We start from the raw sequence: 24,889 nt of genomic DNA, 5'->3' as shown, positions 1-24,889 counted from the left end.
TTACAATGGTATTTTATCGGCCTCTTCACAGTTCACATGAGACTGCCATTATGGTTACCATGGTAACCACTACACATCAAAACTGACTGATAATCAGACAGAATTCAGCCTGACTTTGTGTTCACGTTGGCAAATTTTCTGTCTGACACAGAAGCCGTGGTGGCGGCTGCTAGGAGCAGGTCACTGAAAGTGTTTTTATGCAAGCATTTAAGAAACATGCTGATTTTAAAGAGTTAGTACACCTTCAATTTCTGCAACAGCCGTTTAGGCTAGTGGTGTCCCAAAACAGAACTGAGGTAGTGGAAGTGGTTGCCAACACTTAAAACCCGCCCTAGATTCCAAAGGAGCCCCTTTCAACGAAGTGGAAGATGAAATTTCCCAGAACACCTTGCGAAGTCAGCAACTCCGGCAAGTTTTAGAAAACAATTTGTTGCTGTACGAACGGAATGTAGGCTATACAAACAACAGATGGTTGGACTAGCATAAACTCATCAGCAACTCGGTTGAACACAGTGTCATAATATTTAAACAAATCGACTTACCCGAACAAAATCGATCAGAACTAGAAGACGTCGTAGGCACCTCCTGTTTTCAGCATTTCTACTCCGTTGATTCATCAGACGGAGAAGAATAAACATAGCACACGCCACAACACAAGCGCTGGAGCTGGCATTTTCAAACCTGAATGACTACCAGTATCTTGCGTCGCTACCGCACGTGACGTATGCCTGCACGTTGGCCACGCCGATTTTCATGAAGTGGTGTCTCATTTCTTAGGGAAAGATCTCTATTCTAATATTTCTCACTTCCCTCATCAAGGGTTATCTTGCAAACGAGGGCACTCAATACCAAGTGGAAGATTTAAATGGTAGAAATGGGATTGGGCCTAAATACAGTAATCATAAACTATATGTAGTCTACTGTACATCAATTGTTTTAATTGCTGGTGGACACCTTTATACCGTCACATGGTATATACCATCATATCGCCCAACCCTAGTAGAGGGCGAGGCCTAACGGCTTTGTAGTGTGCGACACTACATTTCGTCATGGATAGGGAGTGGTGAGAGAATTCTGTTGAACCAAACTTCAAATCCAAGCACACACATGCAAGCTAATTATAAGCAGAAAATTAGTTTTTACACACAGTATATGGTGTGTTGAGGGGAAAAAAATCACCTGTCTAACATTGTAAGTTAATTACCATCAATGGGATTATGCGCACACTTTGCCCTCTGCCTGTATTTCCTTATTTTATTGCTGTGTTCAGAACATTCCTGTGCACAGTGCGCAGGTGAGGTTCAGACTTTATAAAGGTAGTGCCTGGCGATACCATTTACACACAGTAGCCAACGATTCCTGCAGAGTATACTTTTAAGAGTATGGATGTCAGCAGTTAACCATGACTTGGTTAACCACTAAGAATATTTTGCACCAGTTACATATGTCAGTCTATAGGTTAATCGTGCTGCTCTTCAGTTTACTGCACTGTGCACCACCAGCGTCTGGTGAAAGCTAGCTAGTAGCATTACTCATTCGGCAGTTACTCCCTGAACAACGTCCCGATTCAACAGTGTTGCTGTGGAAACATAATGCCCACCTTCTGGTCTTCTACCCGGTTGCTTAAGTAAGTAAGCGGCTAAATTTTGAGCCACACGTTCCCTCAAGCATAACTGACTATGTCACCACCACTGTTGGCTCTGCTAGCAATGTTGGCAGTGTCAACACAGCTAACAGGGCCTTGCAGCTCAATATGAAGCGCTTACTCACTGGGGTGATATGGGAAGAGACTGGAGGGTGGCTACCATGTTTCTGCAGCAATGCCGTGCCATCACCGGGACTGTGCTACCAGCTGCAATAGCTAAATATGTAGCACCACTAGCTTCAACAACCTTACCAAGGTGATGCGTAGAGCAGAGCAGCTAAGGCTAACATAGCTAACCAGTGGAGACCAGAGGATGGGCAGTGGGCACTATGTTTCTACATGTTAACGCAGCTAGCCGGCTGTATGTCAGCAAAGCGAACAGAAAATAAAATAACAGGTAACACATTAACATGCCAAGACATTTAAATTTCACCACCTCTAAATGGACAGTGCTTTGAATTACAGCGCTAAATCTGATTTAATCAATGGAGCAATGGCCTAAAACAAAAGGCCTTTTATTTCAGGTCATTTTGGGTCTTTTTCCCCCCTTAAAAATTAACCGCTTAGTTACCAGTTAATGGGTGTCAGGCTATTGAAGGCAAAATTAACTGGAAGTGACATCCCTAATTAAGAGCCATTGTTTCTTTTAGTCGACTTACAAAAACCTGTACGGCTCTGTCAGTCTCATCTGTGTTCATCGCTGTTCTCGTGGCCATGCTTCTGTCACCATATTTCATGAATATAGCTGGGTAAGTATAAGATTATGTCCCCATTCTTAATCCAGCCTACAAGCTCTGATTGGCCAACTGCTTCTCCAACTGGGGGCAAACAGCCACCGATGAGCACATCAGATCTATTCAAATCACTGAACAAACTGCAGATGTAAGCGGTGATTCAGAGGTCTTGAATCAGGCTACACTCATGGGGAGGCTGCTGAATCTCAGAGGTTGGCCATTAATGATAATAATAATAATGAGACTTTGGTGGTGAGCGAGGAACCAACTGGACTGAGGTGGATATTTGGGACATTGTTGAGCAATCAATAAAGACAGTGAAGTTACAACTGAAATAATTTTTACTGTGACAGTCACACAGCCCCAAGACACTAAAAAATGTTGAGAAAAGGTATTAGGGCAGTGCATTATACTGAAGTGTACACACACACACACACACACACACACACACACACACACAGTGCTGCAGCAGACAATACAGCAGCCATCCACTTTTCAGTCAATTCACTCATGAACAACTAAATAAAACAGAGCTATCATTCTGTGCAACGACACTTGCATCACACCATTGCGACACTTTGTGCTCTGCCATGTTGAACTAATGATTTATTGAATTTCTAATAGATTTCCCCATTTATGGATTTAACTGTATGATGTTTTTCTTGATGCTCTAATATAGCTTCTCCCCATCTTCAGTCTCATTTCCTTCTTTGACTTAAACGAGTCATGAAACTTTCTGTGAAATTATCCGGCCATTTTATTTAATTCCACTCATTCATTTGCGAACTGAAACCACTGCGGACGAGATAGTGTTAAAAACCATTGATTCTCTGTGGTGAGAATCAAGTGTATTTCTGTGTGTGTGCGTGTGCATGTTGTGTACCCTGCTGCCCACTCGCATCCACCCCCAACTGCTTGTAGGCTGGACTATCCCACAGCCAACAGCCTACATCCATCCCTGACATCCCATCCTCCCTCACTTCCTTCCTCCTTTTCCTTCCTTCCTTCCTTCCTTCCTTCCTTCCTTCCTTCCTTCCTCTCCCTGCCTCCCTTCTACCCCTCCCCCCCCTCCTCAGATTACTGCAGTGTTTACCAGAGCTTTGAGAGACTTACCCACCAGGCCACGCGTGAGGTCACACTCGCCCCATCGGGCTAAAAAAAACCCACCCAAATCCTACCAGGCAAGCTGCCTGCTCACGCACTGGCTGCCTGAGTGTGTGGACGTTGTGTTTTGTGTGCGTGTAGGTGCATGTTGCATCAGCTGGGCGGCCTACCGCAATTCTTCTCTTAGCACAAAAAAAAAAAATCCTCCTGTTCCCTCCTTTGCTCGTTCTATCGCGTCCCATTCTCCGCGTCCTTTCACCTTGCCTCCCTGGAGTGGAGTGTCATAGATCGCCTTGCAAGACTATATTGTTAAAAATCTCCTCCTCCTCCTCCTCCTCCTCCTCCTCCTCCTGTCCTGGCCAGCTTTCTTCTCCCCTGGCAAACACGTACGCATACACAGGCCTACATTGTGCTGCCTGCCTCTACGAAGAGCCAACAGTTTTCTGCTGAGCCCTTACTTTTCCTTGGTGGGACATTAATACCAGGAGCTGCCCTGTGTGGACACTTGATGGCAGGGATAGAACAATAAGGGTATTACAACACACTCACAGATGCCTCACAATACAGACATGCTCTATTAGTGTTACTCCCTGCTCTCTCTGTCTCTCCTCCACACACACACACACACACACACACACACACACACAAATGCCATCAGACACAGACAACAACAGGGCAAACAGGGAGGCGCCTATGGAATCCGTGGGGTCTTAGTGGTTGATGAGATACATTTAGCATAAGTGGATTAGCCTCAATACAAACCAATCCCCCTTTGCAGAAAGACAAGAGAAAGGCAATGAGCGAGAGAGGCTACCAGAGACAGATAGGAGAGAGCACGCAGCGAAGAAGCAAAAGGAAGCCAGGTGTGCGTGAATGTCAGGGAGGAGCGCGGGCCTAATTTGTCAGATGCAAAAAAGAGAAAGCAATTAAGTATCTCAGGCTGAAGCCAGGGGAGGCTCTGACACACTGACATGAGCTCACGTCATTGTTACGACATGGCACGCCACAGCAGGCATGTGCACGTGGGTGTGGATCTATTAAAGGAACGCACAACCGACGTAACAAATTAAATTCAAGGAGTGGAGCTACGTGAACACACACACACACACTTAACAAGATATCAGACGAGAAACATCTGTCATGTCCTGCCAGGTCTTATTGTTGTATTTCAGTCCCGTCAGCGTGCCCTTTCCACGCAGAGCTTCTCAGAAATTTGGATCAATTCATCGTACAGCGGTTGTCTGACGACACCACAGAGGAGCGATTGAGAGTTATTCAATACAGTGTTTATAAAGAGGGTCATTAAACCATCAAGAGGTTGCAGATAAGAACTCCCCACAGACACGATGATTGAATAAAAGATTTCCGCTGCCATTGGAATTATGGGACTCGTGGTTTATGGGCATACTTTCCAATAAGGCTGGGCGATGTGACAATATATATTTAGTGAGACATAAGACGTGAACCAGTAGAGATTAGTTATACCTTCAATATCTCTGGGAAGCCATAGCAGGCAAAGTTGCAAATGACTGAGCTGAACTACTTTAATGCAGTATTGAATTTGCAGGATTTTTGCATCAATAGGATGAAGTGCTTTGATTTTCCGAGTGTTTAGTTGACTGGATTGGCCACAAACAGGGGTTTCCACTTGTTTTATCTATTGAAGGTCCAGTGAGTAGGACTTACAGGCATCTATTGGCAGAAATCATATCTAATATTCATGTAACTATGTTTTGATTCGTTTATAACACACTGAAATTAAGAATTCTTGTGTTTTCATTACCTTAGAATGAGCCGTTCCCATCTATATACAAAGCAGGGACTCTCCAACAGAGTCCGTCATGTTGTTTCAAGCACTGGCTCTAGATAGTGTTTTTGCATGGTGCATGGTTTTGGATGGTGGAGGCGTGACCCACCTTACCTTGCCACACGAGTGAAAGCAGGCGAGTGACTATCGCCAGCTGAGGCGGTACTTGTGCTGAATGTGGGCAGTGCCTGGCATGGTGGACACAGAAAGCTAGTTTGCTAATAAATGCCATGAGATATGATGTTATTGGAACATCTTCCTTTTGCTTGTGTTCCGACTCGGCCAAGCAGCATCGCTCATGTGAGGCAGTTTGTAGTTTTCACAGCCAATATCATACACCATCAGCTGGTTAAACAAGGCAACAGGCAATCACTAGCACCTTTTACGCCACCTCTCAAAGCAGGAATTTCATGCTGTTGTGCCATCTCGTCGTTCTGTATAAAAAGTACAATCGCATAAAGGTAGCATAGAGTTGTCTCGCCTTTAAGTCGGCATTGGAGGCGGTGACAGCGCCAAAATTATGTCTGTATTAAAGGGACAGCTGGCAGGATGCTATCATGGGCAGCACAGATGTGACGTTTCGTGATGGGTTACGTGTACGACACACTAAGGGAGATTTATGAAGTCAAGTAGCAGCTAGTGGTTAACACAAAGAAGAAGCACAGTGGCTGAAAATGTTCGCAAACTGGGAAAACAATAAGGCCCGGGAGCTCCTTTCCTTCAGAGCAGAGGACGAGATCAGCCGCCATATGACAGATACAGTCAATGACTGTTATTGCAATGCAAATATGGGTGGTAATGCATGTGTTACATGCCACACTAGAGACCGGCGCTGCTGTTATGTCGCGCCCACCTTGCATCTTTTGCGTTTACAATGCTGCTATGCTGTTTAAAATCACACACTGGAGCGAGATGATGCCACTGCTGTTTGGTTCTGTAAAAAAAATGCAAAGGCGGCAAAGGGGCTACTGTCTCCTCCATGGCATCCTTGCTATTGCTTTGCCACCGGAAGCAAATGTTTTATTCACCCCTTCGCTCACACTGAATGGAAGCCCATTAAACACCAATGTTAATTTCGCTTGAGTGTGACCATGCCCTCCTACGAAAAGAAAATTAGCACTTGGCACACGGAGAAGAAGTTCAGTTCTGCAACCTCAGTGCTCAACGCCTCGAAATCCTACACACTAAACCTTTAATTGTTTCGCAACATAATTTCCAGAGACTTCACTGTATGCCAATAATTATAACTATCACATTATTAAAATGATACACATTCATCACAGAGCTGTACTTTACAATATACATCACAAGCATATCAGTATCAGCATCAGTCTGTGTGAGTGTGCATGGTGTTACCGTACCTCTTGCAGATAGCTTCTTAGTGTTGATGATTTTTGCAGCATATTCCTGTCCTGATGACTTCTTTACACACCTACGCACCACTGAAAAAGCTCCCCTAAGAAGACAGAACATAAACAACGAAAAATCAGTTCCATTTCACATGCTCTCTCTCACACATACACAAAGTGTGACATTTGAAACTGCATCCACTCGTGTGGCAGTGGTTTGTGTTTTGCGTGTATGCCAACAACTTTGGTCTATCTCACACACACACACACACACACACACACACACACACACTGAGTTTACAGTCATTACTATCACAGCTTCAGTGTGTACAACCTAAAAAGGTGGGCAACAATCAAGAAAACAAGCATCAATATAACAGGCTTCTCAAGCGTGAGTGCTGATATCAGCTCAGGTCTTGGATTATAAATGAATGGCCAAGTACTTTTGCTAATCTTTGATAGGCGCACAATACAATGCAACCTAGAGCCCCAGAGGAAATTCAATTTGCAACAGCCAGCACAAAGAATGGGCTGCATCTCACACAACAATGGGCAATATTTAATACATTCACAGGGTAACGACGTTCAGTTATAAATGTGCTCAAGCAGAAAAGGAAGTGCGTAACACACAATAAAACAACTCCGACTCTGAGGAGTTTCATATTGACCTAGATGAATGCTCCATATTTTTCACCTGCTGGCTGCTGTGGTGATCGTTCACTTTTGAGCATCACGAGTAATTATGCATGATTTCCATAGCGCCTACATCACACACGGCACTACCTGCAGTTTCTGGCCCTATGCAGTTTTCTTGTGCGAGACAGGCTGCCTGGTGCTACTCTGGGTGATATATGGAGGGCTGCTACTTTCTGCTGCACTCTGCTCCCACCGCCCTGCTCTTAGTTTCAATTATTCACCAGTAAATGAGAGGTGACAGAAGTCCAAGTCAGTGCCTTGACGTTAATAACCTATGACGGAGCAAAATGCATTAACAAAGAGGGTGCAGAAACATAAGCCGAGGTAAGTGGTCAGTCTGCAGGAGAATCAGGAGCAGTACATCCACCGTGGAGGATGTATAGGTGTGTGTGTGTGTGTGTTTGAGTGCAGTGGCTGTGCAATCAGTGCCATCGATTACTGTCAATTATCAGGAAGAGAGTGGAAATGGCAGCCGGTGTATCTTTGTAGGGCCAGTGTCGCCCTGCTGCTGCTGGTTTGGGTACATGAAAAAAAAAAACAGCCTTCCCTGGCCAAGAACAACAGATGCTGCTGCTGCTGCTGCTGCTGCTGCTGATGATGATGATGATGATGATGGTGATGGTGATGATGAAACAGAGGAGGCAGTGGCCCGGTTTTCTTGCCGTCATCAGCATAAGGCTACCGAGAAAACACGTCACTGCCTCTTACACAGTAAACGCCAAATTGCTGTATAACCCCACGATTACCTCCGTTTGCAGCGACAATACGTGTATTGATACTGTGATGAGCGGGCCAGCTGGTGAGCGGAGCATTACAGTGCAAACACAGCGCAGCCTGGGCCGAATAACTTCCTCATTAAACTGATCCAGGAGTACGTAATGTTAACGTTACTCAACACGGTTACACAAATCATCTGCAGCTGCTCAGGAGCAAAAAAAAAAAAAGTGGTCGGCCTAGTTAGCTAGCGACCACAGCCTCTGGTCTGTGGAGCCAGCACGGAGCTGTCAAGAGCCGTGGGCCGGTGAAATGTCACAGGGCTACGTCTCTTGCGTCTCCCGGGGCCCCGCTGACGGCTCCGGCAGACCAGAAAATACCGGCTAGCAAACACGGAAGGGCTACCAGCTGTCAATGCACCAACCCTCCGTGCCGTGTATTCATCACCATTAGCGACTAAAAGACGCAACGCTAGCGGGCTAGCTCGCCTAGTTTATCAATATCAGCATGGTAGCTTTGTGGCTAGTGACTGAACGTTAGTGCGCTGTTCTCCGTTAGCTAGCGGCTAGCAACGGTTATGTAGCCTGACTGCACCACGACAACAGCAGCCGCCAGTTAGCACACACGGGCGACTTATCAAGGCACCTTACATGGCTAGTGTGTGAGCTACTGTGGCTAGCTATCGCCTGCTAGCTGGCTAACCAGAAATAATGTGAGGCGAGGTTGCGGGGGTGGGGGACAAAAACGACAAGACAAACACGATGCACACTGTAACGTTAACGACTGCTGCTTACTTCCCGAGCTCCTCGTACAGCTGGTACTCGTCGGTAAACCGGGTGGAAGTAGCGGTGGTTGCCATGGCTGGAGCCGTGAGTTGGGGAGCCCGAGCCTTGGGGTACGACGGCGGCTGGCTCTCGTACGGGGTCCGGGAGGAGGGTAGCCTAGCCTCCAACACTGGAGTACCTTTCTGACAGGCAGGCAAGGCTGAAGAGGATAGAGGCGAGCAGAGACGGAAAGGGAGGGGCTGGGGAGAAGAGGAGGAGGAGGAGGAGGAGGAGTGATGATGATGAGTGTGTGTATGTGTGTAAAGGGAAGGAATCCTCGCGAGAATAGGCTCGTGCAGCATGAGACTTGGGCCTCCAGTTCAATGAAGTCACTGAAAATGTGGGGAGATGGTGCTTAAATCTCACCCTCCTTTCTCCTAAAAACATTTGTGAGACAGTAAATCACACACAGAGGACATATTTTTTAAAAGGCACACATGCACACACTCAACTCAAAGCGTATGAGTGGCGCAAAATAAAAAACAGCTTTGACATGCAGCCCCTGTCTCCTCTCATATCTTCAAAATATTGCAGGGAACATCACAGCAGCATTTTACTGCACTGGCTGGGATACACCCAAGCCTGGGTCACACCTCACTGCAGCAGAGAGGCAAACTATGACACACACACACACATTGCATAAGTACATGCACATACAGACACACACTCCAGGGATCAATATTGATTAATGCAGGTCTTGCTCTCTACACAGTAGGCCTTTCTGAGCCACTGATTTTGCCTCTGCGCTCGTGTACATGCATAAGAGAGACAGCGATGGGAAAGGAGATAGAGGGAATAGTGTGACTGCTGTATCGGGTTTCCGCCGACGAGCATGCACCTATGTTTTTCCACAGTGTGAGGGCTGTTAGCTTGGCGGTGCTAAAAGATGGTGTCACACAGATCCAGAGTGCCTCACTAAATGTTTAATGTGGCATGAGTGGGAGGCCATCAGAGGACAGGCGGGAGGGGCTGGAGGGAGCCATAGAGCTTGAGAGTTAGAGGCCCTGTGTGTGATTCTATGTGTGTGTGTGTGTGTGTGTGTGTGTGGCTGCCTGCTCAGCACTCTGGCTCAGAGGTGGGACAGCGAAACAGCACATAGACGCTGTCAGAGAGAAAAGAGAGCAAAATGGTGATTTCACTTGAAAATCTTTATGTGTGGTTGTCAGCGTGGGAACACAAAGCTGAAAAAGTTCAAATATCACGAGGCCATATCTGCAAGTGCAGCCTGCTGAATCCGTGATGGAGAGCTGGAAAAGGAGGCCAGCATGTGTGTGTGTGTGTGTGTGTTTGTGTATGTGTGTGTTATGTGGAAGACAAATGAGCACTGCAACGTAGGCTACTAGCCCTCTCCTGCCCTCCTTTTCCTACGTGCTAACCCTGCTGCCTCTCCTCCTCTTCCTCCACCTCCTCAGCCTCCACAGAAGTTATATAATGGTGAACTCCTCAGCCTTTGTTATCTCACACCAACCACACACTACGCCTTGCCCGCTTGATGAGAGACAGAGGAGCAGAGGAGGGAAGAGGAGTGAGAGCACGGGAGGCCGAGAGAAGAGAAAGTAGGATGGTTTCAGCTGAAATCGGCACTCAGTGAGAGAGAGAAAGAGAGTCTGTGTGCCATTTTCCATATTGTAGTATTATTACAGTCATTCTCCACTGTGCACTTAATGTGTGTGTTACTCCAGTTCTTGCTCAGATGACTCAAGACCACCAGCTGACTCTGACTTTACCATGACACCAGAAAGAAGTCCAGCCCCTTTATGTTCACCTCCCTTGGGGTTTTGCAATGGAAAAGGTACATGAGGATGGCAGTTATGTATGTTGACATCAGTCGGCGTTCCCATGCCACCCTGCTGTGAGAACCACACTCAGCACTTTCGCGGATGTTGATGTTCTAGCACCTTGCAGTGTGCATGTGTACAAGCTCAGAGAGAATGCTAACTGGGAAAGCTGATGACTAGATAATTAAAGTCACACATTTCTTTTAGCCATATTTAAAAATTGAGTAGTGCTTTTATGGAGATGTCTTGCACATGGATGGATTACTGGATGGATGTAGCAGGCACAGGACCAGGGGCCCAGCCTCAAAGAAATACAAACTCACCACAAAGAAACACAAAAAGACCCCAACGAGATGCAAAGGAACTGCAAAGAGACACATAATAACCCAAAAAAAGTCAAAAATATAACTCAGAGACACAAAATATTAAATAAAGACAGAAATTTATCCCCCAGGAACACAAATTGACTTCAGAGAGACAAAAATGATTACAAAGAGACACAAAAAGACTACAAAGAAATGCAAAACAGCCAAAAAAGACAAAAATCTATCTCAAAGAGACACAAAATTACTTGAAAGAGGCAAAAATGATTACAAAAAGGTGCAAGGGAGCTACAAAGAGACACAAAATCACAAAAAAGACAGAACTACAGCTCCAAGAGACACAAAGTACTTAAAAAATACAAAAACGACTACAAAGACACATAAATATACCTCAGACACAAACAACTGCAAAGAGATACAAAATAACCAAACAGACACAAATATACCTCTAAGAGACACAAGCAACCGCAAAGAAATACAAAGGAACTACAAAGAGACAAAAAACAACTACAAAGAGACACAAAATGACCACAAAAAGATAGAAATATACCTCAAAGGTAAACGAAAGCCAAAAAGAGATGCAACAGAACCACAAAGAGACTCAAAATGACCAAAAAGAGACACAAACAACCGCAAAGAAATGCAAATAAACTACAAAGAGACAAAAAACGACTACAAAGAGACACAAAATGACCACAAAGAGACACAGAACCGCAAAAGGATGCATAAAGATGCAAAACAAACAAACAAGAGGCGAAACCATCACAAAGTCTGTGTGTCTTCCTCCTGTGAAGGAGAGGTGGTGGGGCCTTTTACATATCTGTGCCCAGGGGCCCGCTATCTTTCAATCCACCCGTGGTGTTGCTGTTGCATTGGGTGTGTATGTTTCACTATACTTCTTTCGTAAATCAAGCTGCAAACAGGAGAGAGAACATATGTAGTACTGTGCAGTAGAGTCAGCAGCAGTGAGAATGTATCCAGCTTCAGGTCACTTGTCTGTCTGCAGCTGAAGCTTGCAGCCATACACCCATGCAGGATTTATCCTTAAATTTCATGCCCTCTTGGCGCTAAAACAGTCCTGTGGTTTGATCTGCACAGCCAAAATATCACATTTCTGTTTGCAGCAGATTCCCATGGCTAACTGAAGCTCTGCCTGTATCCAGAATAGACTAATTGTGAAATCAGAGCATCAGTAGCTGCGATACATTTAGGCATGACTTTTCCTTTGTTGTGACTAATGAGGGTGAATATGCCATCTGTTACATCATCACAACTGAGAGAGTGGACGGGGCCAAGAGAGCTGAGTCATGACACTCCTATTCTGCACTGCTTTGGAGAAATAATCTGACTGGGGGGGGGGTAGTGAATGAGTAACGCTCTCACGTTGTCGTGATGCCCCGGAGCAATAAGCTGCTGACCTCCAACTGCTCAGTTGTCGACGTTCGTGGACGCGTTGGACAGCACCCGGGCGTCAGTGTGTGTGACAGTAAAGCAGGGTGAAGCGCAGGGCGCTGCTGATGAAACGCCAGGGTGCTCGGTCAGCTCGGCCAGGATAAATAAATAAATAATGGTGTGTTTTTGAACATCACAGCAAATATCGGAGGTGACATGAACTCAGGCCCTGTTCTTATAGAATTTAGTCATAAAAGTTCTGAGTCTCTTCTTAAACCTCGTCATAGACATTAGGGGCGCTGTTAGAAATTCAACATCTGCTTGTCATGAATGTACCTACTCATAAATGGATTACTGAAAGGGCCTACTGGGTACAGGCCCAGGGGCCCCAAAGTGTCAGGGACCCCACCGGCCTTCACGTTCAAAATGTCACTCAAGTTAACATGTACCAACAAGGCAGAAACTCAACATTACTACAAAGAGACACAAAAAGACCACGAAGAGATGTAAAGGAACTGCGAAGAGACACAAAATACCTACAAAAATGGGCAAAACAACCCAAAAGAGACACAGAGTAACGACAAAGTGACAAACAAATGACTAAAACAGACACAAAATTACCTCAGAGACACAAAAAGACCACAAAGAGATGTACAGGACCTGCATAGAGACACTAAATACAAAAGTAGGCAAAACAACCACATAGACACAGAAAATGACTCAAACAGACACAAAATTAGCTCAAAGAGAAGCAAAAAGACCACAAAGACACACAAAATGACTACAAGGCGACACACAAATGACTAAAACTGACACAAAATTACCTCAGAGACACAAAACTGCCCCAAATAGACCACAAAAAATGTACAGGAACTGCAAAGAGACACTAAATAAATACAAAAGTAGGCAAAACAACCACAAAGACACACAAAATGACTAAAAAGCAACACACAAATGACTAAAACGGACACAAAATTACCTCAGAGACACAAAAAGAACACAGAGAAATGTAAAGGAACTGCAAAGAGACACAAGTTAACTACAAAAGTGGTCAAAACAACCACCAGGAGACACAGAATGATGACAAAGTGACAGACAAATGACTAAAACAGACACAAAATTACCTCAAAGAGACACGAAACAACCACAAAGACACACAAAATGACTAAAAAGCAACACACAAATGACTAAAACGGACACAAAATTACCTCAGAGACACAAAAAGAACACAGAGAAATGTAAAGGAACTGCAAAGAGACACAAGTTAACTACAAAAGTGGTCAAAACAACCACCAGGAGACACAGAATGATGACAAAGTGACAGACAAATGACTAAAACAGACACAAAATTACCTCAAAGAGACACAAAAAGAACACAGAGAAATGTAAAGAAACTGCAATGAGACACGAGGTAACTACAAAAGTGGTCAAAACAACCACAAAGAGACACAACACCACCAGGAGACACAGAATGACGACAAAGCGACACACAAATGACTAAAACGGACACAAAATGACCACAAAGAGACACAGAATGTCTACAGAGAGATGCAAAACCTCCATAAAGTCTGTGTGTCTTGCTCCTATGAAGGAGAGGTGGTGGAGCCTTTGCATATCTGTTTTCAAATAGGCCCCTTGAACTCTCGACTCTGAATAAAAATGCGTTCTATGGGTACCCCTGAGTCTCCCCTAAGTGTTTTGTTCCTCACATTTAATGTACTCCTTCAATTTAAAGCTGTATTTTTGTACTTTTAAGGAAAAAGACTGCTGGCTGCTGGAGGGGTCGTGGGAGTTTGCCCATCCCGTCTACATGTGCTTTGTAGACCTGCAGAAGTACTGCGGGACTACGGAGTACCGGGCGTTGCTATGAGCCATCCGGTCCCTGTGTGACCAAAGTGAGAGCTTCGTCAGACACATTCTCGGTGGGTGTTGGCCCCCACCAGGGTTGTCCCTTGTCACCGATCCTATTTGTAATATTCATGGACAGGATCTCGAGGCACAACGGGGGGAGGAAGGGGTCCGGTTTGGGGACCTCAGAATTGCATCTCTGCTTTTCACAGATGATGTGTTTCTTTTGGCTTCATCACACCGTGACCTCCAGCATGCACTGGGGATGGTTTGCTGCCGAATGTGAAGCAGTCGGGATGAGAGTCATCAACTCCAAATCTGAGGCCATGGTTCTCTGTCGGCAGCTGGTGGATTGCCCCCTCCTGGCTGGGGGAGAGTTACTGCCCCACACAAAGAAGTTCAAGTATCTCGGGGTCTTGTTCTCGAGAGAGAGTAGAATGAAGCATGACATGGATCGGCGGTTTGGTGCGGTTTCTGCAGTTATACCAGCGCTGTGCTGGACCATCGTGGTGAAGAGAGAGCTGAGCCGGAAGGCAAAGCTTTCGATTTACTGGTCCATCTACTGTATGTCCCAACCCTTACCTGTGGTCATGAGCTCTGAGTAGTGACACAATTGGCTACAAGCGGATACAAGCAGCCGAACTGAGTTTCCTCCGTGGGGTGTCTGGGCTCAGCCTTAGAGATAGGGGAAGGAGCTCGGACATCGGGAGGGAGCTCGGAGTCCTTTGCATTGAAAGAGGTCAGTTGAGGTGGTTCGGGGATCTGAACAGGATGCCTCCTGGGTGCCTCCTGTTAGAGGTGTTCCGGGCACATCCCACTGGTAGGAGGCCCCAAGGCAGACCCAGATCTTGATCATCATAAATAGTCGGCTACTATGCACAAGTTCTTCTTTTAGCTTACCTTCACTTCAATATTGCTGTTATCATAAGAATTACAAGGATGATACAAGTCTGAGAGTAATGTGACAAAGAGCACAGCTGTCTCCACTAGAGGTCAGTCAAGGGCTGAACAGCAGCAACTGATCAGAGAAAGTGAAACTACTTAAGTGTCATTGTACTTGTGGAACCCCAACACTACACCCGCGAGGAAGAGAAACACCTCCTGATAGTAAAACATTTGTGAAATATTGGATCAACGCAAGGTGAGCAGCAAATGGTGCCAATGAAGATTTGGATTGTTTTTTAATTTAGCATGACCAGCACTGGCTAACATAAGTTTAATTGACTTAGAAGCTTTACTGTGTACAGCCTATTGTGTTATCATTTCACTGAATCTATTGCTTTTCTTTCTATTGTAACTTTTCTTCTACAGTGCCCCGTTTAGCCCACATTTAATTTGTTTTTATTTGTGCTCAGGTTCAGCTCACCTGCTAGTGGTTAACGTATAAACTGACAGAAGTGAAATCAAGTCCACCGTAGCCTGAGATGATGAGTTTGCGTCCTTGTGCGAAGACAACACATTTTTACATTCAAATACATACAAACATATACACAGTAAACTTTGCTGATTGTTTTCACAATTTAGTTGAAGTTAAAGTTGAAGGTCAAGACTTTTGTTTGTCATCCTCTCAGGTACAAGTGCACAAGGGCATTAGAATTCTTGTGTAAGTCTCTCATAGACATGATAAATATGTACACACTAAAAAAGTATAAAAATCTTAGAAGGTAACATATTGCAGGAAGTGACACCTTTTTATTCAGCCACACCTTCACAAAGGATAGCGTACGTCATACCTCTGTGCTTTGTTCAAAAGGAAGAATGACTACAGCAAACAAAACCTGTTTCAGCGTTCATACGAGAACCTGATCATTATTTTAAGGCAAACTTGAAAAACTGTGAACCTGCCCTTTAATGCTGCGTACAGACTTTGCTACATAATCTTATTTACCAGAGATACTGTAAAGATGTGTATTTTTATTTTTTAGAGAGGTGTAAAACCGGCACAGCACAACCTGGACTTTGCCTCCACCATGTGTTCACCCGGCAGAGCTGCAGCATGTAGAAACAGGAACTGAAAAAACAGAAACATTGACCCCATAAAGAAAGCATTTGTTTGCAGTTTGCTGAGCATGAACAGTAAATTCTCAGCGAAGTTACAACCTATATATATTTTTAAAAAAATCCCCCTCTCACCCTCCCCATGGGAGTGCTGGTGTGTCTTCCTCAAGCTCGGGCCTGGGAGTTTGAGGGTGCTACGCAGTATCTTAGCTGTTCCTACTGCACTCTTCTGGACAGAGACCTCAGAGGTTGTACCTGGAATCAGCTGGAACCACTCTCCCAGTTTGGGGGTCGCTGCCCTCAGTGCTCAGATTACCACTGGCACCACTGTTGCCTTTACTCCCCACATCTTTTCTAGCTCCTCTTTCAGCCCTTGGTATCTTCCCAGCTTTTTGTGTTCCTTCTTCCTGATGTTGCGGAAGCTCGTGACTGCTACATCTATCACCACTGCCTTCTTCTGATGTTTGTCCATCAACACGATGTCTGGTTGGTTAGCCATCACCAGTTTGTTGGTCTGGATCTGGAAGTCCCACAGGATCTTAGCTCGGTCACTCTCAACCACCTTAGGAGGTGTCTTCCATTCTGACCTTGGGACTTCCAACCCATACTCAGTATAGACGTTCCTGGACACTATGCCATTAACAGTAAATGCTCAGTGAAGTTATGACCTGTTATTGGGATGAATGTTTGTAACCTTTATGTTTTGTCTGTAGACAGAAAAGACTTTTGCAAAACTGAATCGTAAAACTCAATATTTTCACTAATCATGATACTTTCTGAGTAGATAAAACTAACATTATAAAGAAACTTCTTGTTCATTGTCTTTCACAGTCAGTTCACGGCTCCAGAGACGATCCTCAGCTGATAGTTGGTGACATCCTGTGAACTTGCTAAAAGTTGAAAATGACTCCCTCTAAACAAATCAAAAAACTGCTGAAAAATCATCTGGACATACTGACTGATGAGGAGCTGAGGGAATTTCAGTGGCATTTGGCCGACAATGAAACAGAGGGACATGAAGCCATCTTGAGGTCCAAGCTACAGAAGGGTACCAGAGAGAATACTGTGGATAGACTGGTGCAGGTTTACGGGATAGACAGTGCTGTGGACGCTACAGTGGGCATTTTCTTTGATATGAAACAAAATGACCTTGCAAGAAGGTTAACTCAAGGTAAAATGTCTTTGTATCCTTGGTAAGCCATGTAGGGCCAGCTTTATATATATATATATATATCAATGGATAATAACTATGTAGAGAACAAAATGTTTATCTATCTATACTGTAAGTTTATTGTGTAGCTGTGACCATTTCTAATGAGGCGTCACTCTGTAACTGTTGTTCTGAGCTTCATGTGAAGCAGAAAGAGAATTAATGTTTCAGTATGATAAATATTATAATTCCCACTGATGAACCTGTGACTGAATCACAGCTGTAATATTTCTTAACATTTTGTTTATTTGATTTACAGCCATAATAGAAGCAAACGAGAAACAGCAACCGAATGAGCCATCCACCTCCACTGTTAGAGAGATGCAGAGAGATGCAAATTCAACTATCACTAAGGATCTTTCTTGTCCAACGAACCATAAACCATCAATAAATTCTACTCCGAAGAGTTTGAGTGTATCCAATGGAGGGGGGAATTATTTTGATCCATCAGCAGGACACAGCAATGATTTAAAGTCAAATCAGGTGAGGTCACTTTGCATGTACAAGACTTTTTATGACTTTTCTAATCTCTTTCCTCTATGAGTCTTGGCTTTGTTGTGCTACCTAGAGGGATTCTGAGAGGTTTACCTGTCAAGTCCTAACATTTCCCATTGTAAATTACAGAATTCCACTGATTGACTAACATGTTGGACCAGGTCTTCAGGATTTTCTTGTTTAACAAATTAAAGTATGATTTTAGTTACAGACTCCTTCCAGGACCATCAGACTGAAGCGGGAAGCTTTTGAAAAGGTCAAACAGTTTTGTGATTCATCCGTTGAGTACATTAAGGTTTGTTTGCAAAGTCTAAATTTGATCAGGAAAATCTGTCACATTAAGAAGTGTAGAGACTGAGCAGTTCTTACTGTGGCCCACAGAGACAGAGACATGACACAGAGCAGAAGATGAGGGACGACTGTGAGAAGCTTCGTCATTTTCTCAAGACGGAAGAAGAAACCAGAATAGCAGCATTAGAAGAAGAAGAGAGTCAGAAGATTCGTATGATGCAGAAGATCACAGAGATCAGCAGAGACACAGTCTCACTCTCTGACACTGTGAAAGAAATGGAAGACTTGGGGGCTGATGACTCGTTCATACAGGTAGTTATTAAAACTCGGGAAAGGTTAAATTCATACAAAGTAATCTGAAGACTGATGATGCATTTCTTGTTTTATTTGCAGAACTTCAAGACTGAAATGGAAAGGTGAGTATTATTCATCCTCTTGTGTTTCTGAGCCTTTGCTTTTTGAGATTTCAGATTTTTTTCAAGTCTCTCTTAGACCCCCTCCAATGAAAATCAAGTTTTTAACCTTGTTACATGCCCATATGGTGTTTTTTGTGTGCTACAAGACATATAAGCAAAATAAGCAGGAATTTCACATTGCTATTAATCCTCGTCGCTCAATATAAATATACAGTTGTGGAATGGGAGGACAGAGTTGTCTCACCTTTAAACCGGCAGCGGAGGTAGTAACAGCGCTGAAATGAGGTCTGTGTAAAAGGGACAGCTGGCAGGCTGGAACTATGAACGTGAGGGTGTGACGTGTTGTTATGTGTGCGACCCAGAGCTGGGAGATATAAAATGCAGCTGATAGCAGTTAGCAGCTAACTCAAAGAGGAAGGACAGGGGCTAAAGTATGTCCGCAAATTGGGAAAACAACGATGTCCGGGAGCTCCATACCCTCCGAGCAAAGGACGAGATCAGCTGCCAGACAACAGGGACGGCACATGATTGTTATTGCCACGTCATTCCATTGTTATTGTTTAGAAAGTGCTGCCTACGCATACGTTTTATGTCACAATAGAGGCCGCCGCTGTTGTGTTATTATTGTGTTTCATGTCACCCCCGCCACGCCTCTTTTGCCTCTGCGATGCCAGCATGCTGTCTTAAATCACACTCTGGAGCAGCATTCTTTAAAAGCACTTTCTTTTAAACATTTGCTTAAACTTTCTTTGAGTTGAGAAAAAGTGTTTGAAAATCCATGACTATAGTGATGAGAGGAATTCACGAGAAACACTACTGTGCATATTCAGTGGACTGCATACTGTAAACCCAGAAGGTAGAAATTTTTTTGTTATATGCGCCAGGTGAGCAGCTCCATAGGACTGAATAGGTGCCATCTTGGCATCCAGTATTGTTATAAAAATTATGATCACAAGATGTAAACAAGCCATTGTGTTGTGCAAGTGCTGGAGGTTCCTGTTTAATGCTATAGCAACTGCAAGATCAGCGGGTGGTTAAGAGCAAAAAGGAAGTCTATCATAACATATGTAAGAGGAAACAAGAGAAACAGAGGGTCGGAGACAGGACAAGGACAAGGTCACCCGGAGGACAGTGAGACAAGACGTCACACCAACTGACAACCACTGTTATCAATGAAGTATGTACTTGATAGATTAGGGGAACTGAAACCTCCTGTATTCAACGCCCAGATATACTGTATAAAAACCTGCAGTGTATGCTCCTCAGGGAGCCTTTTCTCTGTAACCTCATCTTGTGTGTTGCACTGTGAAAAGCTCCTCTTGTACAAGATAATAACTTCTGTTAAACCTTGATATTTCGGTTCCGGTCTCTATTTGCTTTAAAGGTCATTACAAACAAATTCTTATGACAAGTATCTAGGTATTATCACATCTATGGGTCAGTTGAGTGTACACAGTGGTGGTGGACTGAGCGGAGGACAGATCCAGAATTTCTGATCGAGAGAGAAAGCGTAGATCTGCTCCCTGCCTATTTTTAGAGGTTTTTTCCCCCTACTTTTTATGCTGGAAAACCATGTTAAACAAAATATCAATCATATCAGAGTATTTTTTACATATGTAACAATGTATGTGGAGCAGGACTCTGAAGCAAACATCACATGGCTATATGTACATTAAAACAGTTAGGTTACTGGTCACTATAATCATTTCTGCCGTCCTTACTGATCTTGAGGAGATCCTTCCTTGGGCAGCAAGAGATTTTGCTCCAAAGCCATAGTTGTTTTTCTGTGCTAAAATGCAGAATAGTTAGAAATTTGGGGCAAGCACACTACTTCACTTTTTCACATTTCCTTAATCTCTTAAATTTGCTCCAGAGCTCAGAACGCACTGCCAGATCCACAGCTACTTCCACAAGCACTGATAGATGTGTCTGAACATGTGGAAAACCTTCAGTTCAGAGTTTTGGAGACGATGCTGAGCACCGTAAAACACAGTAAGTTTGGGGAGACATAAGTTCTAAGTTAATTATTATGTCCCCTCTGGTCATGAACTCACCAGTGAAGTGCTTTTGTTTTGTACCTCTGTTTAATCTGTAGCCCCTGTGGTTCTGGACCCCAACACTGCATCTCCATGGCTCTCTCTGTCTGATGATCTGACCAAAGTGATAGTCACTGACACCTGTCAGGAGCGTCCAGGAAACCTAGAGTGCAACTCAAGTTATCCACACGTTCTGGGCTGGGAGGGCTTTGACTCAGGAAAACACTGCTGGGAGATGGTGGTAGGAAATCAAACCAAATGGAGACTGGGAGTCACCGAGAGGGCCAAAGACAGGAGGGATGATGAGATGTGTTCAACTCCACAAAATGGACTCTATGTTATTATGAAAAGCAAGAGAGGGTATACAGACGTCAAGGGCAAACTCCTAACATCAGCAACGAGATCCAACAAGATCAGAATAGAACTCGACTACGAAAAGGGTACAGTGTCATTTTATGATGCTGATAACAACACACTAATACTGACCTATGAGGAGACATTTACTCAGAGGCTGTACCCATATTTTGCTTTTGTTAACACTGATGATGACGACAATGATGAGGAGGTAAAAAGAAAGAGGAAGAAAGTGGACAGTAGTGGAGGCTCTATACAGATCTGTGAGTCAAAGGTTTCTCTCACAGTGACATAGTTGCAGAAAGTAGCTGCTTCAGATTCAGATACAGTTTGCCATTTATACCTTCATTACAACTAGTCTGCTCTAGTTCTAGTTCTGGAGCTTCAGCTATCTTGTTGCAACACACTGCCTCATACCACTACAAGCAAATTGTCTGCCGTCACTCATGTTGCCAGACTGGGTGAGATAAGGTCAAAAAAATTCATTCTCAATTTTATATCTCGTCTCAGTTTATATGAAATCCTATTTTCAATTAAGGCTATTTTTATACTATATATCTGTCTGTGTGGAGTAAATGTTCTCTTGCCTCTGACATTGGATCAGACAGGGTTAACAAAGGTGGTGGCAGTTCTAAACTACTCTGAGTTGTTAACAACTAACATTTATTACAGTATTAATAGTGCTAATTAGCAAATGTTAGCATTTAGCTCAAAGCACCGTACACAGTGCTAGCGTGTTGATGTTAGGCAGGTATAATATTTATCATGTTTTCACTGTCAAATTGGGGAAGATGTTTTCTGAATTTGCTTGTGTTTTGTCTGGTTGTGTTTTCTTAACTTGCAGGGCTCTGACCTCTCTCGGTCTCACAGAGCTGCTAATATGATTGCAGACCCTTGTTTCTTAATGAACTTAAGTAAAGCTTTGTTAATCTTTATTCATCTTAAAATTTCTGTTAGGTTTCAGTGTTTTCAGACCTCTTTGGATTTGGGTTAATGCTTGTTGTGAAGCTGCCTATGTATGGGCGCATCTTACTATCTGAATAATGCACCGTTTAAATATCTGTAAAATACTGCACCACTGACCTTTTAGACCAGGTTTCTGTTGGTCAACGGCGCAATAATTTTCTGTTACTTCAAATTAGAAATAGACCAACAATGTGCCTGACCACACCTCATTTAAACGCCTACATGTCCTGGGGCGAACAGATGGGCGCATCTAGTACATTTGCTAAAGGCAGAATTTATACTTCTGCGTTGAGCTGATGCTGGTTTATAAATTTGCTTGTATTTTCTTGAGCGGAACGCCGTTGTTAGACGCAGACCTCCTGTCTGTTTCTGTAAGCTGAAACCATTTCCCTCAGTGGAAACAAAGCTTTTATTTACTTTAATTTCACAGATAAGAAACAATAAATTGTGAAGACAATAAAGCCTCCACAAAAATAGCATTTTAAGTCTTGTGTGTGATTTATCCTGGCTTCATATGAGCAGAGGAAATCTCTGCTAGTCAATAGGCTAATTTATACAATGTAAAATGCCATAGGCTTGTGCTAATAACGTTAGCATGTTGTATTTGTTTGGAAAACGTGTTTAGTATAAGACAGTTGTTTTGTCAGTGAACCTTGTGAGTTGTAATGGAACAGAATTTGGAAACGTTACCTTTGTTAAGTGTTGCTGGTTTCATATGAGAAGAGGAAAAGATCACTAGCTGCTAGGCTAATTTATACAATGTAAAATGCCATAGGCTTGTGCTAATAACGTTAGCATGTTGTATTTGTGGGGAAAATGTGTCCGGATAAAGACAAGTGTTTGTCTGTGAATGCTGCGAGTTATAGTGAAGCTGACTTGTGTACTTGTGTTTGAAATTGTCTCTATTAAGCCATGTTTAATGTGTGTTTAATGTGTTTTTTGAATCAGCTAATCTTTACAGCACTTCACAGAAACCTCCGCTGTCGACTAGTGTTTTGGAGGTGTAACTGCAGAGTGACACAGACACACCACCGCACAAGTATAAATGTTCTCAAAGGTGTAGGCCATGGTGTACGCTCCTCCTCACAAGCATAAATCCCGCTTGGGCACTGACTGCAGGAACTCAGGTACTGTGGGGTCATGAAGCAAAACTGACTGACACCAGTGTGAGAGTACTGAGTGTGGTGCACAGCTCTCTCCACTAGAGTGCTGGACAACAGTAACTAACTCAAAGCCAGAGGAAGTTAAAGTACTCACAGTCATTGTCTGCATTAGCAGCATTGAACAAGGACATGAAGCAGCAGGAACAACTCCTCACGGCTACACATTAGTGAAAATATTGGATTCAGCAACCAAACAAAGGTGAGCAGCAAATGGTGCCAATGGAGAATTAGAATCTTTAACATGATCAGCTACAGCTAACGGTTTCCTTTAAATAACCTGGATTAGCTTTACTGTATAGAGCCTGTTGTGTTATCATTTCACCAGCAATCTGTTCAGTTGTCTGTGTTTCAGATTGCAGGGAGCAGCACTGTTTACTCAGCCGCACCTTCACAGAAGGAAGTATGGAGTGAAACAGTATGTGATACCTTTGAGCTTTATATACATTATAAACTATTAATACTTTTAATTTTTTTTTTACCTTGATGACATGACATTTCAAAATGCTGTTTTATTTTTTAAGTTTGTTTGGATTAAAGCTGGGGTAGACTGTTTTTTTGTTTTGTTTTTGGAGAAGGCAAAAATCAACAACTGAATTTAAAAGAATTGAAAACTAATTTTAAATTTGAAACCAGAATTTGAAAATACATTCTCCTCATGCTGCTATCCAATGTCTGCTATCCAATCTCCAAGACTGACGTAAAACTTCCTGGCTTTAATGTATGTTCTGAACCAGTTTAACACACAGTCAGAAAGACCAACCAACTTTTCAAGACGACTGATTAAGATGTCATAGTCAGTCGTATCTCATACTGTGCTTAGGTCTAAGGGTGTTTTCACACTTCCTCTAAGAGGACTCAGAGCTGTGACTCAGCATTTTTTGCACAAATGCAAACACTCCAAGAGAACCCAGACCCCTCTGAGGCGGTGCGGTTCACTTAACCTGTGCCTTGTGAACACAAAACGCTCTGGGTCCACAAGAATAGAAGGTTGGCTATCGGCCTGTAGCTGGGCAGTGCATTTAAGGTTGGCTATCGGCCTGTAGCTGGGCAGTGCATTTCCACCTAGGTTGGGTTTCTTTAGTATGGGTTTTACAACAGCTGTGTTGAAGGAATCTGGGAGGATGCCTGTTTGAAGAGATGTTTTTACAGTAGCATCCTCAGGACTTGACTTGAAACACTGTCAAACACCGACTGCCAGCCTTGTAAAGCTCTGGTCATGTAATACAGCTGAATGACATGCTCAGAAGTTATGCCCTTTTGTTGGGATGGTTTGAATCTTTATGTTTTGCCTCTAGTCAGACAGGTATCTAAAGACTTCTGCTTTACAGGCAAAACTGACCCCTAAAACTTAAAACTCATTAATGTATGTAATTTGCTCCATAAATTGATCCTAACTTCTTTTTTCTTGTCTTTGACAGTCAGTTCACAGCTGTAGAGAAGTTCGCAGACTGATTGACATCCTGTGAACCTGCCCAAAGTTCAAAATGACCACACCTGTGCGAATTGTGAAAGTCCTGAAAGAACACCTGGACGATCTGACTGAGGTGGAGCTAAAGAGATTTCACTGGTACTTGGCCCAGAATGTGAGAGAAGGACGCAGATCCATTCTGAGGTCCCAGCTGGAGAACGTGACCAGAGAGGGAACTGTGGATAAAATGGTGCAGGTTTATGGGAGAGACGGTGCTGTGGAGACCACAGTGGACATTCTCACAAGGATGAATCATAATGACCTTGCAGTGAGGTTAA

General features: G+C 43.6%; 2 protein-coding genes across 13 annotated transcripts in view; one reads left to right on the top strand and one right to left on the bottom strand.

The window, feature by feature from the left end:
* The window catches only part of LOC126400353 (calcium/calmodulin-dependent protein kinase type II subunit gamma-like), a 61,277-nt gene extending 52,224 nt beyond the window's left edge, over positions 1-9,053 (bottom strand). For 7 of the 12 annotated variants that reach the window (XM_050061016.1, XM_050061017.1, XM_050061013.1 and 4 more), the window contains exons 1-2: positions 8,844-9,052; positions 6,652-6,746 (exon numbers count right to left, since the gene is read on the bottom strand). In XM_050061016.1, the coding sequence (XP_049916973.1) occupies positions 6,652-6,746; positions 8,844-8,908 (160 nt within the window). In that variant the 5' untranslated portion in view covers positions 8,909-9,052. Of the gene's footprint in view, positions 1-6,651; positions 6,747-8,843 lie in introns of all 12 variants that reach the window. The other 5 variants (XM_050061008.1, XM_050061014.1, XM_050061010.1 and 2 more) reach the window with 1 other exon arrangement.
* Positions 9,054-15,280: 6,227 nt separating this feature from the next.
* On the top strand, positions 15,281-21,447 carry LOC126399569 (zinc-binding protein A33-like). Its single transcript, XM_050059628.1, has 8 exons — positions 15,281-15,355; positions 17,044-17,383; positions 17,682-17,905; positions 18,123-18,212; positions 18,299-18,520; positions 18,602-18,624; positions 20,498-20,616; positions 20,720-21,447. Exons 2-8 carry the CDS (start codon positions 17,116-17,118, stop codon positions 21,307-21,309), a joined length of 1,536 nt encoding a protein of 511 aa, XP_049915585.1. The 5' UTR covers positions 15,281-15,355; positions 17,044-17,115; the 3' UTR covers positions 21,310-21,447.
* Positions 21,448-24,889: the final 3,442 nt, after the last annotated feature.

This window comes from Epinephelus moara, chromosome 13 (genome assembly GCF_006386435.1).
Source record: "Epinephelus moara isolate mb chromosome 13, YSFRI_EMoa_1.0, whole genome shotgun sequence".
Classification (NCBI taxonomy): domain Eukaryota; kingdom Metazoa; phylum Chordata; class Actinopteri; order Perciformes; family Serranidae; genus Epinephelus; species Epinephelus moara.
This window is presented reverse-complemented; position numbering and strand designations above follow the sequence as displayed.

Coding starts and splice junctions, on each gene's coding strand:
- LOC126399569 (XM_050059628.1), top strand. CDS start 17,116: ATGACTCCCTCTAAACAAATCAAAAAACTGCTGAAAAATCATCTGGAC. Junction 18,521..18,601: donor CTGATGACTCGTTCATACAG/GTAGTTATTAAA, acceptor TTTTATTTGCAG/AACTTCAAGACTGAAATGGA. Junction 20,617..20,719: donor GCTGAGCACCGTAAAACACA/GTAAGTTTGGGG, acceptor TTTAATCTGTAG/CCCCTGTGGTTCTGGACCCC.